Raw genomic sequence first — 13,576 nt, 5'->3', positions numbered from 1 at the left:
AATAGTCTTATAGTATATGTATTGTAACTCAGACATGGGAGACAACTATATGAGAGCTACAGGTACCTTTGATTGACAGTTGGCCTAAGAATCGCAGCAACCCGTTCCAAGACGGGGGCCTGTATTTTCCCTGCTGTATTCTGCATAGACACAGCAAGAACAGGGCACATTTCAACACACACAGCAGCAACCCTTCTCACAACAGACGCAACAGACGCAACTACAGTCACAGCCGCAAATGCAGCCACAGATGCACCAAATACCACAGCAATACACGTCACAGATACAGATGTTGTGGTTTTCCCAGGTGATTTGAAGTGGTGCTCAATAAAGAAGAAACACGGCGGGAGGGCTCTTAACTTTAAAATGCGTCTTACCACTGTGTATGCATAAGCTTGTATGCCCAACGCGAATAGCACTGAATTAAGCATATTCCTTTGTGTCCTCTAAAGATGATTGAGTTACTTAGTTCTCCATAAGTAGTCGTTAGAACAGAACTTTGTAAATGGCTTTATGTATCTTGTGGTGCAGGGCTAATTATTGCTGAAGAGGTTGTAGGGTGTCTTCTGCAATACTAAGTGAGAGGGTTGTATTCCATATGCCACACATTAAAAATAGGAACTTATGTAATTTGCAAATCAGGGACATCCCACTCCACCCCACCAAACCTATGTTCCCTTTACAGAAAAAGGGTTGGCCACATTTGAATGCCACTGAGGTTCATCTCAGAATGGTATCTGTATTTGTTTGCCCCCATCCCACACATGGACCCTCTGCCCCCTACTGGAATCGTTTTTGGGGACTTTGCCACCATCCCTATGCCAAGGGATACACAACAAGCGCTTAAAAGATGGCTCTTGGGTTCTGCGTCCTGAGCGAGGCCGCAGGCAGAGTTATGTTATGTTCTGTTACAGGGGATTGATGAAAACACACCTCTAGTAGTTACATAATCATGAGCCTCTGAGGGCCATCATGAATAAGCACTGTGGTCTAGACTGTGGTTAAAATGTCACTGTGCAGGTATATGGAGTCAGCAAACTCTGCATTTCAGGCCCAGGTTTTGGGACTAATAGACCCTCCCCATCTCCTTCCTGTCTTGTCTCGGGTTGTCTAAGTAGATGGATTGTGAAGTCACTCAGTCATGGTAGGGCTGCTCTGGTGCCTACATACCCTCACCATGTACCTGCCATCCATGACTTGGTACTGTGTGGTGTGTGTATGTGTGGGAATGAAATGAGTGCTCTGCAGCGGATGCTGCTGCCTTGGCATGTTGGAGGACATGACGTAAGCTAAGTCACTGATGTTGTTAAGGTCAGGTTTATTTTATTTATTTTTATTCCATTGTTTGCTTGTTAGGCGCTTACACAATAAGAACATAGTTTCAGTGTTTCACCTGCCCTGTCCATCTCAGTCTGGCTTTGCACTAGGGAACTTTCAACAGCTGGATCAGGGAAACGTGGGAAGGCTGGGAGACCCTTCATGGTCAGTGCTGTCGGGCACTGCACCCACGCCCCGTGGGCAGGTCACCCTGCACATCATGAAGGGCCAGTCTGTAACATCACCACTCTTGCGTTCTGAAGACACAAATGCAGCTTTGCCGGAGAGTTTTTGTAATCACGTGCATCGCTAGCAGCTGCAGGAGATGCACAGGGAATCCCCATGAGCCGCAGTCTCCCACCCTGCAGACGATTTCCAACATGGTCCCTGAAGAGTGGTCCAAGTGGACGGCAGCTCTTGGGAGCGGTGCTCCTCTACTTTTTTGTTTTTAAGATTTATCATTCCTTTACTTTGGAATGGCTTTGTTTTAAAATAAAAGTGTAGGAAGAAGTTGGAAACAGTGGAGTAAATTTACTAAAAACGTTGGATGAGTCATGATATCTAAAGGAAAGGTGCCCCTGCCGAATGAGGGGGTCAAAATACTGTGCCACCAAAGTTGAGGGGGACAAACACCCATGCCCCCCCCCAAAAAAATGTACCCATGGTTGAAACGTGCACTTCATTGCATTGCATTGAACTTTCCCTTAAACCGCAGGCGCGTTTGTTTGGGGGTTTGAATTGCGCGTGGCAGGGGCGTGGCGATGGGGTTTATGATGAGCGGGGGCGGGCCAGAAGGCAACATAGTTCCACGACTGTCCCTGAAGCATTACGCATTGATGCCCATAGAACAACAGGCCTTTAAAATTGCACTGAACACTGATGCTTTTAAAGGGGTAAAAGTGAAATCATTACAATGCAAAAATATGACTTATCAAGCAGTCTATAGCTGAAGTCGTGACTCGGTGGAGAAATTCTTAATATCCATTCGCAAGGAACATCAACTGAGACACAACCCGTAGACAAAAGCATCGCACGCAAACGTAGCTCTTGGTTTCAAGAGTACTTAGAGCCTGATTTACAGAATTTTTTGCGTGGTGCAAAGTGACTTTGCACTGCCAACAAACACCCTGATTTACAATTTTCACTCCAAAAATACACTTTGCACTGCTGTGTAAATCACTTTGCACTGAAAAAGGGCCCAATTGACGATGCAAAGCGTACCTTTTCAGTGCAAGTGTTCTGTAATTCAGGGTGTTTGTTGGTAGTACAAAGTCACTTTGCACCACGCTAAAGAATTCTGCAAATCAAGCCCTTAAAGCCACATTTCAGGGTCACAAAAAGGGGAGCAAATACTCAATAGGCACTAAAGGAATAAAGAGCACAACAGCTCAGCGGTAGAAATGCAAGAAACCGTGCACACCGCAGCGACAATGGCAATGGCGCAGTTAAGGCATGTGTGCGGATCTCAACAGGGTGAATATTCTGGGCCTGATTTACAAAGCGTTTTTTAACTGGGCTTTCCCATTAAAAACACGTTTTGTAAACCAGACCCTGTGTGTTCTTTTTTGTTCATGAAACATTGAGCCCAGGAGAGTGTGGGAATCCCCCACAGCTGACAGACAGAAATGAGTTTCTGTCAGCTAGACAGGCCTGGATGGGAAATCAAGCCTAAGAGGTAAAGGCGCCTGCATTAGAGAGCGCAGGCGGCTTCCAAAGCTAGCTGCTATACTGCCGGCCTTTTACGCAAATGTATCCAGTCATGCGGCGCATCCGGTGAGATGTGCTTAACCTTTACGTTGTGCTTAATTTGTGCAGATGTTTGCCGGGGCACAGCCCTGGCACTTATTTCTGAGCCCCAGCACTTATTATCTTACACTCAGTTCAATTATGATGTCGTATTTTGTCAACTTTACTATTTAAAATGTCTGCCACCTAAGAAGTACCTATACAATCAGAGCAAAATGTTAACAATGATTGTGTTTAAAGACACACCTAAACATTTCTCTCTTATCATGACACAAGTATTTTGTTTTATGTTATGTTGATTGGAATTTATCAATCACACATCAGCCATTGTCAATACATCCATCAACCCCCATGAGCCAGCGGGTGTTGCAGCTGCAACCCGATAAATGTTGACACTAAGGGGAGCAGCCGTGGATGGTGGCAACAGTTAGCGGGAAGCTACCCATCCTGATTTGTCAATGGTGTGCTAGAAAATATTTGAGCCCTCGCCCTTATTTTTTCACAAATTAGGCACTTAATTTAACTGCATGTACAATGTGTTCTTTTTCTTGCTCCTCCAGTCTAATCAATGAAACCTTGAGAGATCAGTTACTTGTGACAATCCAGAAGACCTTCAACTACACCCGTACCCAGGCCCAGCACCTCTTCATAATCCTCATGGAGTGCATGAAAAAGAAGGAGCTGGTAAGTTAGTAACCCGCCACATGCATTATGCACTTATAATACATGGCAACCTGCAAAGTCCATACAAAAGCTTGGAAATCATGTTGTTATGCCGAACTATAGTTGTCACTGCAGCACTTAATAAAAGCCATGACAAGCTTTTCACATTCCTTGCTTGTAAAATAGTTTTCTGAGAGCTTTACAGCCATTCATTCACAAACAACTGTTTATGGTAGACTGTTTAATGTGGGTGCTTCTGGAGTTTAACAGGTGAGCAAGTACCTGCATGTGATAACCTATGTTAAATCACGCTAACACGTGACAAGTAGTTCCGGAATGAGGACCACTGTAACTTCGACATTACGAGGGGGAACCCTCAGCTAAATAAGAATATGGCTAACCCAAGAGTTTTAGGCATGCACCGTATTGCATCTATACAACCCAAGAACCCGAAAAGAAGATTTAATTGGAAACCATTAAGGCGCTTCACATCAGAACTGCTAACCAAAAAACAAACTATCAGTATGAATTCAGGTTTTCTGTAATTCGAACATGATCAAATTAGAAGCAAGGTTAGGAGACACATTTGACTTCTGATGAAGCACTAAGCCTGAAACACGTGTTGGCTTGTGCTTACCAAACAATTAGCCAGGTTGCTTTCTGAAAGAACATTGGAAACAAAGGCTTATTTTGACCAACATGTTCTGTAATGCACTCTGCTCAAGACAATTGAAACACAATATTAAATTAATGTATAATTTCTTCCCCATTCTGTTGTATCGGTTTTGACTCTGGGCACCCATTCACAGTGATATTTTCAAAATAAGGAATGCGATCTATTCGTTCTATTTCAAATGAATAGGAAGACGCAAAATATTGTCCAAGGAATAAGGCTTTTTTATTGTTCACATTAGAGGCCAATCAGAGAAGTGTCTCCTTTTATTGGCTTTTTTGCGACTCTTCATTACCTTGAGTTGGCTTCAGCACAAGAAACCCAGGTTTATTTATTCGGACATCTCAACACAACTGTTTATGGTAGAATGTTTAATTTATGCACTGCTGGAGTTTAACACATGAGCAAGAATCTGCAAGTTATGACTTATTTTAAATCACAAAGTTAAAGCGTTTTTCAATTCGCTATATTAAACTGCTTAAACTAATTTTCTGTGGCTCATTAGAAACTGCATATTAGCTTTTTTTTTTAATCCAATTGGACTCCACATTGATTATAGGGATCAGACAAATTGAAGATCCCTTATACTAGACTAAGCAAGAGGCCAGGTATTAAATGGGTTGACAGTGTGTGGCCATGTATTGACAAGGGGCACTTTATCCCATATCTAATCTCCCAGCTGGCTCTCAGACATCATGAGAGACTGAAATACATGCCCCATGTTAGAGTAGGGGCCCCATTTGGAGGTGTGTGGCCCCCCTAATAGATTCCCTGTAGTGATAACTGCTGTCACTGCATGCAGACATCTTGGTGGTCCACTGGCAGTGCGAGTTTATCACTGCAATTGAGGTTTACTCATAGCAAGCAGGCAGTATTGGTAGTATTTAAACATGCATTCCCATCCCTGTTTCGGGCATGAAAATACGTGTTATATTTTATGTTTGTCTTTTATGAATTAATTCAAAGTAAAAGAAATGTAATGTTTATGTGAAAAGTGTTTACTTTATGAACTGAGGCAATAGGGTTTAACACCCGTACAGTTCCAGGAAAATAAGGTTCCCTACAATAAGGATGTGAGAATATGAGCGTCTGAGATGCCACATTCCCGCATCCTGTGTGTGACCCCATCATCTTTTTTGTCTCAGACTTTCCAACATGCTGTTGTTGGGAGAATAGTTTTGCCACAACCTTTTAGTTGGAGGTAAATGCATGCAGCATTCGAATGTGGAATTGTGAGGTGTTTACCAGATGTGGTATTTCAGAAATACTGCATATTTTAAGTACCTTAGTATCCACACTCAAACAATATTTTGTATAACAACTTGTTTTTACCCCAACTGCCACATTTTCTATGAGGGCTCAGGTGGGATTGCTTTTGGAATTAAATACCACATTAATTAATTTGATTCTCAAGTGTTCCCACACCCATGAAACACTGTCTAATGGAGGATATGCCATGAACAGCGAGAGATGGGATTCTCTGGCGTGATGAGGAGTGTACAGCAATAGCACAGTTAACCAAACCAAGGGTTGCATGAAAGATTGAAATATGCCCCACTTTATCCTATTAGGTCAACAATATGCTCTTAAAACCTCCAGGAGCTGCGGTAGGTAGAGGTGGCAGCTGCTTGCGACTGGATGGCCTTTGCATGAAGTGGTAGAAAGCTGGATCTAACTGGTCTTTACTGGGTGCATATGTGACCACTTGCCTCAAGGACTTTAACTAGAATGGTGCCTTCCCCATGTCTTTTTGCAATGTCCCACCACCACGTTTGATATCTGCACCACCTCACAACTAGTTGATCTCTCAAGAAACACAGTAGTGGCCAGCGTTGTACTTCACGAATAATACCACAATACTCTGAGCAGGATTGACTGTCAAGTGTGCATACATTCATGAAACACTCTCTTACATAATTCTGGAATCTGTGGAATTACAATGCAAAATAGCCTGATTCCTCCGAGCAGTTCTTGTGGCTATTTTATACAATGTGTCCGGCGCATCCTGAACATCCACCAGAATAGCCCTCATTGGCCACCCTCTCCATCGCCCAGTCAGAACTTCCAGTAATCCAAGTGATGGAGAAAACGGCAGGAAGGAAAATGCACCAAACGAGCATTGTGAGGAACCTTAGAACTAAATGCCTAGCAGCCGTTTCTCAGTTGATGAAATTTGATTATAAATTCGGGAGATACTTGGCACTTCCACTAAAATATATAGTCAAAAAATTCTCCAAGGCATAATTTTTGATGCCCAACCTATGATAAGAATATCCCCTGGGACAAGTTGGAAGCATTATTGTGGCAGAAGATCTTGCATCTCCCTCAAGCGGTTCCGTTGGCGGGTATTCTCCATGAACTGGGACAACTCACAATGCAGACTTATGTTGAGTGGAGACTTCTACAAATATTTGCTAACGTCTTAGTTCCCCCATCGGCATCCTTCTTTGGCCTACTTAACTTTGTCCTGGGCAAAGGGACTTTTAGAGCATTGGAACAATAGGGACACATCTGTAGAGAGCTCCTAATAAAAATGGAGTCGTCAACTGAGAAGATGGTTGGAAACCCAAACAAAACTTAAGTCAAGCTCTGTAGGTATGCCTGGATCGAGTTGAGGGCTGAGTTGTTGGCTTATCAGTGCGTTATGATCACTTTAGGTGGTTATTTAAAATCTTTAATTTATTCTCTCCATAACTGAGGAAACACCTGTCTAGGGATTTCCATTTTAAAATCCTAATGCTTAAATTATATTTAAACCTATTCCCGACAATGAAGGTCTTGAGGATCAGGGGAAATGTCCAAAGGGGTTTGTGTCGATTCTGGACAATCTGGCCAGTATTGTCTATGCTCCGAATGGAAAAAAATATTGGCTTATCTGCAGCTGGATTAGGATTTTAAATACTAATGAAATCGTGATTTTAGTTAGAGTTTTATACTTCCTGGAAGCTAGCTGTCTTTGTGTTTTAAAAATGTTATTGGAAAAATATAGGCTGTGTTTTATCAAATGTATTAATGACATATTTTTGTATCTCAAATTGTGTGAAAAGTCCATCTTTTTGAATCGTAACACACAATAAATAAATATATACATAAAAATCCACCAGATGCCAACCCCCAAGCTGTAGAAATGAAAAAACAACAAACGTTTAGAATAGGATAGGCAGGATTGCACCAGTTTAAGGTGAAAAAAAAAACAAAATACAAAAGTGGACACCAGAAACTGTGTCAGTGAAAATAGAAAACTTAAGTGCAGGAGGAGGAAGAGGAGCTTTAGGACACTCTCCAGGGATGAAAGTATTTCACACATCTCCGGATGGCATTGCGGAGGAGAAGGAAGTCCACAAGCAACACTACAGCATATGGGACGAGAAGGAAATCCACAAATATTGAATGGCACAGGGAGGCCAAAGGAAGTCTCCAAGCCCTGAAACTACCTGGGCAGAAATGGGGATCAAACAGTTAGGTATAAATGTGAGGAACAAGCGGATAGACAACGTTAGTGACACAAACCCCACAGTGAAATGGCAAATAACTAGAAATCCAAATAACGTGCAGAGATGGGCCTCTTGCAGGCAGTCATAGGACAAATGGTACAGCAGAAGGTGGTCGAGAATACAGGCAGCTTCAGGCAACTGAACAGGCAACTACAGTACAATGAGTACGGGAAAAGGCAACCCAAAACAGAGGCACTGGCCAAGACCCAGAAGAAGGCAGGGGAGAACAGAGAACCTAACCGACATCACAAAGGAAGCAGACACACTCGATGAGGAACCCAGGGTGAAGGTTCTTCCTGTTTAGAGTACACGTGGGTGATTCATGTGAAGTTGCACAGCGTTCCCGCTCATGCGCAGAAATTTGTGTGAATGCTGGGATTTGTAATTTGTAACCCTCAAAAGACCAGGTAATGCCAGAAAAGGTAGATGTGCAGAGGTGTTGCTAGGGGGCGGCTGATTGTGCTTGTAGCCCAGATGGTCAGGGGCTACAACCAAAAGGCTAGGTATCCCCGGATCACGAAAGTCCCAACATTAGTGTAGCCCCAGATCTTTTGTAGACCTATCAACACCCCTGGCTGACAGCTCCATTGCCAAGATGTCAAGACCCACACAGTAGGCACAATGCACGTACAGCGTGGGACAGGTTCCACCCGAGCCACCAATTACACACATCTTGAGGGGTGAATCTGGGCAGTTGCATCTCCTTGTTCTGGGTGGGGTTTGGATGCTGGTGCATGGACCACAGGTGTGAAGCTCAAATTGTCTGTTAGCAGAGACACACCTATCCTAGATGTTATACCACTACTATGAACATACATCCCTCAATAGTGCAAACTCACGTGTACTCCTTTCAGCGCCATTGGACACATCGAGTTCATGCCACTCCAAGATGGATACATATTTACACCTAGAGGTGATTTAAAAGACCTTTAGTAAGAAGGATGCCCTACGCAGCATAGATAGACCCTATAACGAAAACCTCTTGCAAATAATGTTCCATAATCGTGCACATAAAATAAAATAAGCAGTCAAGATGGTTGTAAAGTGCCAGATGACTCAGCTGTTGGCTAGATGGATACATAACAAACTGAAGAGCCTGTGAATGTCAACTATTGGTCCAGACAGTATAATTTGTGGACAAGGGGTGAATCCTAGTGCAACGTCCCTTACTTAATCCCACAACAGAAACACTGGAGCGGAAAGAGTGTCAAATTAAGATTTCTTTTTTAACTATCAAATATCCGTTCTTTTTAGCACTTGAGTGTGCCCACTGACAGACCGTTGGAGATTTTCTTGCTGTTCTGGCCAAAGTCAATCTAGTCAAGCACGCCATTGTGTGTGGCAAGACATGAGCAACATGGCCCGTAATTACAAGACACATCCGACAAAGGACCAGGTCGGAATGGGCCATAACATTATCTCGGGCACCAATGAAAAAATGGCCCTCCGTTGCAAATGGCTATTCATTCCTTTCGTGACACTGTTCGTTTTTGATAAAGTGTGATGCAAATTGTGCATTTTAAAGAATATTTATTTAGCGACACTGGTAAAAACTACCAGCCGCAGAGTGAATTAACTCATCAAACTGGCCCAAATTGACCAAAGAAGTGGCCCACTTTGACCCAAAAAAACTGGCCCACACCAGCATTTTGTGTTTTTGGTTCGGCCATGGGCCTAATGCCCTATAGGTCAGCCTGAGCCTGGCAAAGGATATATCTGAATAATAAGTAACATGGACAACAAGCCCCGGGATACAGGGCTGATAGTATGGCACCTTCGAAGCACATCTATGTCTGCCCACTGTGGGCCACACAGGGTTTGCTTCCTTAAACACACGTCTGATTGCCCTGCATTCCAACCTTCCCTGTGACATTTTGATTTAAAAGACAAGAGCAGCTTCGCTCCTAAGCGTGTGGGAATCTTGTTGGATTGACATCCTTTCAGAACAGCTCTGCTGCTGCCTTGGGCAGCCTAGAATTGACGTATGTGCAGGCCTGTTTCCCGTGTGTGCTTCCGCCACAGCTGATTGACAGCTCACAGGGAGGCCTTCTCCACAGATAGACAAGCACTATCTCAGGGGTTTACTCTGCACTTAAAATGTTGTGTCTGTTGTATACCGAAAGCTAGTGAAAGTTGAATTATTAGATAAGTTCTACAATTAAATCTTAAGCTGTACTGTGAGTGTGCATACTTCATATCAATAAGAGTATAATGTAATACGAATGAATTCTTACATCAGAGATAGTACCCATATTCTTAAGGACCTCTTTGCCACTACTTGGCAATCAGACTTTTTGCTAGCTACCATTGATGTTGTTGCTTTGTACACCAATATTGATCACCATCTGGCATCACTTACATTAGATTATGTTTTTAAAGATTGTTCGGCATCTTATATTGAACATGTCTCTATGCTTAAACAATTTCTCAAATTTGTTCTAGCCAATAATATTTTTCTTTTCAATGACCAATTCTATCTTCAACTGAAGGGAGTAGCCATGGGAGCCAAGTTTGCACCCTCCCTGGCTAATCTCTTTATGGCATACTTTGAGGAGACCCATATTTTGAATCAAAATCAATATCATGCCAACATTGTTACATGGCGACGTTTTATTGATGATATCTTTTTGATTTGGAAAGGCACTGAGGATACCTTCAATGACTTCCTTACTTATGCCAATACTAATACCTTTGGGATCAATTTCACTGGCAAATCTGATTGTAAACAAATTGACTTCTTGGACTTACATATATTTGTCGAGAATCAACAAATTTACACGTGCACTTACAGGAAACCTACTGAGGTGAATTCCGTATTAGCAGCACAGAGCAACCATCGACGAACTACTATTAATAATATCCCTACGGGTGAGTTTCACAGGGCCAGACGGAACTGTACACGCCCTATCGACTTTGACAAAGAATCTAATATTATTAGTCAACGTTTTTTGAACAGAGGATACAAAGCCTCTGTAATCAATGAAGCACATGCTAAATTCATTGGTGTCACTCAACCAGACCTCTTGAACAAGGCAGCCAAATCTAAAGACTCTTTACCCCATATTTCTTTGGTTACCCCATTTACGTCTGATTCTTCCATGATGTACAAATTGGTTGCCAAACATTGGCACATCCTGAGACTTGACAAGGATCTAGAGCCATACCTGACTCCTAAACCGAAATTTACTTATTTAAGATCACCAACTATTAAATCACGGGTGAGTCCATCATTCTTTGATAACAAAACCACAGAAACTTCCTGGTTACAACAACTGACGGGCTTTCGTAAATGTGGAAATTGCAATCAATGTGCCTGGGCGTTTCCCAAGTGTGAAATTTTCACTGATAAATTTGGAACTAGAGTGTCCATTAAGGACTACATTAATTGCAGATCTACCCATGTGGTATATGCCATTGTATGTGTATGTGGCAAACTCTATGTGGGCAGTACCATCCGTCAGCTTCGAATACGCATCAGGGAACACTTGGCCAGCCTCAGGATGTGTGAACCCAAATCACCATTAGCAATTCATTGGCAAGTAGAGCATCAATTGGACTCAATCACTGATTTGCGCTTTATTGGTCTGCAGAAAGCACATAAAGGGAAAAGAGGCGGCAATCTCCAGCTTAAACTGCGACAGATGGAAGCCAAATTAATTTGTCTTTTGAGATGCACAACACGTGGGTTGAATTCAGATCATGAGATGCATGTTTTTCTCTAAATAAGGCTTACCTTATCAATATTGAATTTTGTGAGCAGAAAGGTTGTTTTTTTCATGCATGTGCACCACTGTTTTGAACATCTATCTGATTGGGGCCAGTTATCACCGTGGCTCACCTCTCATGCGTGTCCGACCACCAGTAATTTTTATATTACTCTTTAGTCTAATTTGGAATCTGTTTGTATACCATATTCATGGAGTTCACGTTAAATGGTTGTGAGGATTTTCCGGCAATTATCGGGCACTGTAAGTCACCTTTTCGAAACTATGTTGATATCTGACGTCATAGCCTGCGACCGGGGCGCACTGCGTACGGCTACCGTCACCTTGTTGATACAATACGTCACCAGAGCGACGTAACGCGCCTCCACTTACGTCGCCGTCACTTCTGTGACGTCTTTAGCGACACACTTTATCTTGGAAGCTTTCGATCATTGACGGTTGAATTTATCCTGGTATATATGTTTCTCACTCGATATATCGAGTAAGTAATTTCCTCTTGGTGAATATTGAATCTTTAACTGATTGAAATCGACAGCTTTCTTATTAGATCCGGTTTCCTTTCAGGCTATATAATTCAGTCGGCCAATACGGCAACTAGTACCTTGTTCTTTTGCATTTCGCCATATTTCCCAAGTGATGGGAACTTTTTCAATATTTTGATCCGGTGAGTGATTTATTTTAGTCCTCATCATTTTGTTCAATTGATTTCATAGCTCCTGTACTGAGTTCTATTTTTGTTTTATATATTTTTACTTTGAATAGGATATAACCAGCTAATTGATGATCTTTAGTTTTGTGTGGTAAGTGACTTTTCTGTATCATATTATCATCGAAAGGAATTTTGCATTATCCTTATGCTACTCTATATAATTGGTATCTTTTAATTATTTAGTATCACGTAATATTAGCTGATGCTGTATTTACAATATCCCTCCATTTAATTTTGGGTTATTCTGGACTGTGATTAGCACTTTGTTTTTTTGTTTTTTTTTTTTTTCCTGGTGTCTGGGCTCGCATGTGGTTGTGCCACGGGGTGCTGGCTACAGTTAGTTTTAAGATGATATTTGAGTACCAACTGTAATACGTATGGATGATTTCTCATCTGAACATTGTCTATATCTTTTTCTAAATCGTTTCTTTTCTTGTTATCTTTGATTTCACTGTGTTTTTACTGATCCACAACTGCTGTACCTCGCCCTCTGCATGTTTTCCTGGTATGTTTATTCATTTTATTTTATTTTTGCATTTCCGTTATCGTTTTGGAATATCGATGTGTACTTTATTTTAACGATTATCTTTCTACTGCTATGTATTCAATGATTATTTCTTTGTTATCTTTTTGAACATCTATATTATTCTTATTTACGATGTGTGTTAACCAGCCTTGAAAACGACCTAAGTGTCGAAACACGTGTCGGCTGTTCTTCAAAGAAAGCTTTATTATTAAAAACATTGTATTCAGCAAGACTGTTGATTTACTTTAGTTTAACAGTGTCAAGCGCATTCCTACCCCCGTTTTCATTATACTATTGTTAATTGTTGCCAGCCTTTGTGGATGGGTTGGTGGGTACGGAATTGCTGCTAGAGACGCCTTTTCTGAATATAGTAGTGATAAATAGCGCACAAGTATTCTGTTTGTGACTCCACACATTTTCTTGTCTTCATATCAATAAGCATGACCTATTTAAGTGTTTGACCCCATTTGCTTAAATGTTAACACTCTAAAAATATCAAACCGTTTTACATTTCTTTGAACTTTCATGAGAGTACATGCATGTCACCATCGAAATAGGAAATAATAAAGACAGAGCAACTGGTACAACATGATGGGTCTCAAGAGGCTCTGGCGTGCAAATTCAGTGGAAACAAGAGTGAAGACCAGGAACATGGGTGCAAACTATGGCATTTAAAGATGGGTACAAATGAATAAAGTATATTTCGATAGAACCATATATGCG

The 13,576-nt window shown here is 41.7% G+C and overlaps 1 protein-coding gene across 7 annotated transcripts in view; it reads left to right on the top strand.

Annotated features, from left to right (window-relative positions):
* TRPM3 (transient receptor potential cation channel subfamily M member 3) overlaps positions 1-13,576 on the top strand; it is a 1,922,641-nt gene that overhangs the window by 1,123,891 nt on the left and 785,174 nt on the right. For all 7 annotated transcript variants that reach the window (XM_069625801.1, XM_069625800.1, XM_069625799.1 and 4 more), the window contains exon 8: positions 3,624-3,747. In XM_069625801.1, coding sequence (XP_069481902.1) covers positions 3,624-3,747 — 124 coding nt within the window. The remainder of the gene's footprint in view (positions 1-3,623; positions 3,748-13,576) is intronic.

The sequence above is a fragment of the Ambystoma mexicanum genome, chromosome 6p, assembly GCF_040938575.1.
Source record: "Ambystoma mexicanum isolate Mex_15411 chromosome 6p, UKY_AmexF1_1, whole genome shotgun sequence".
Classification (NCBI taxonomy): Eukaryota; Metazoa; Chordata; class Amphibia; order Caudata; family Ambystomatidae; genus Ambystoma; species Ambystoma mexicanum.
Note: the sequence above shows the minus strand (reverse complement) of the source record. Positions and strands in the feature narration are given on the sequence as shown.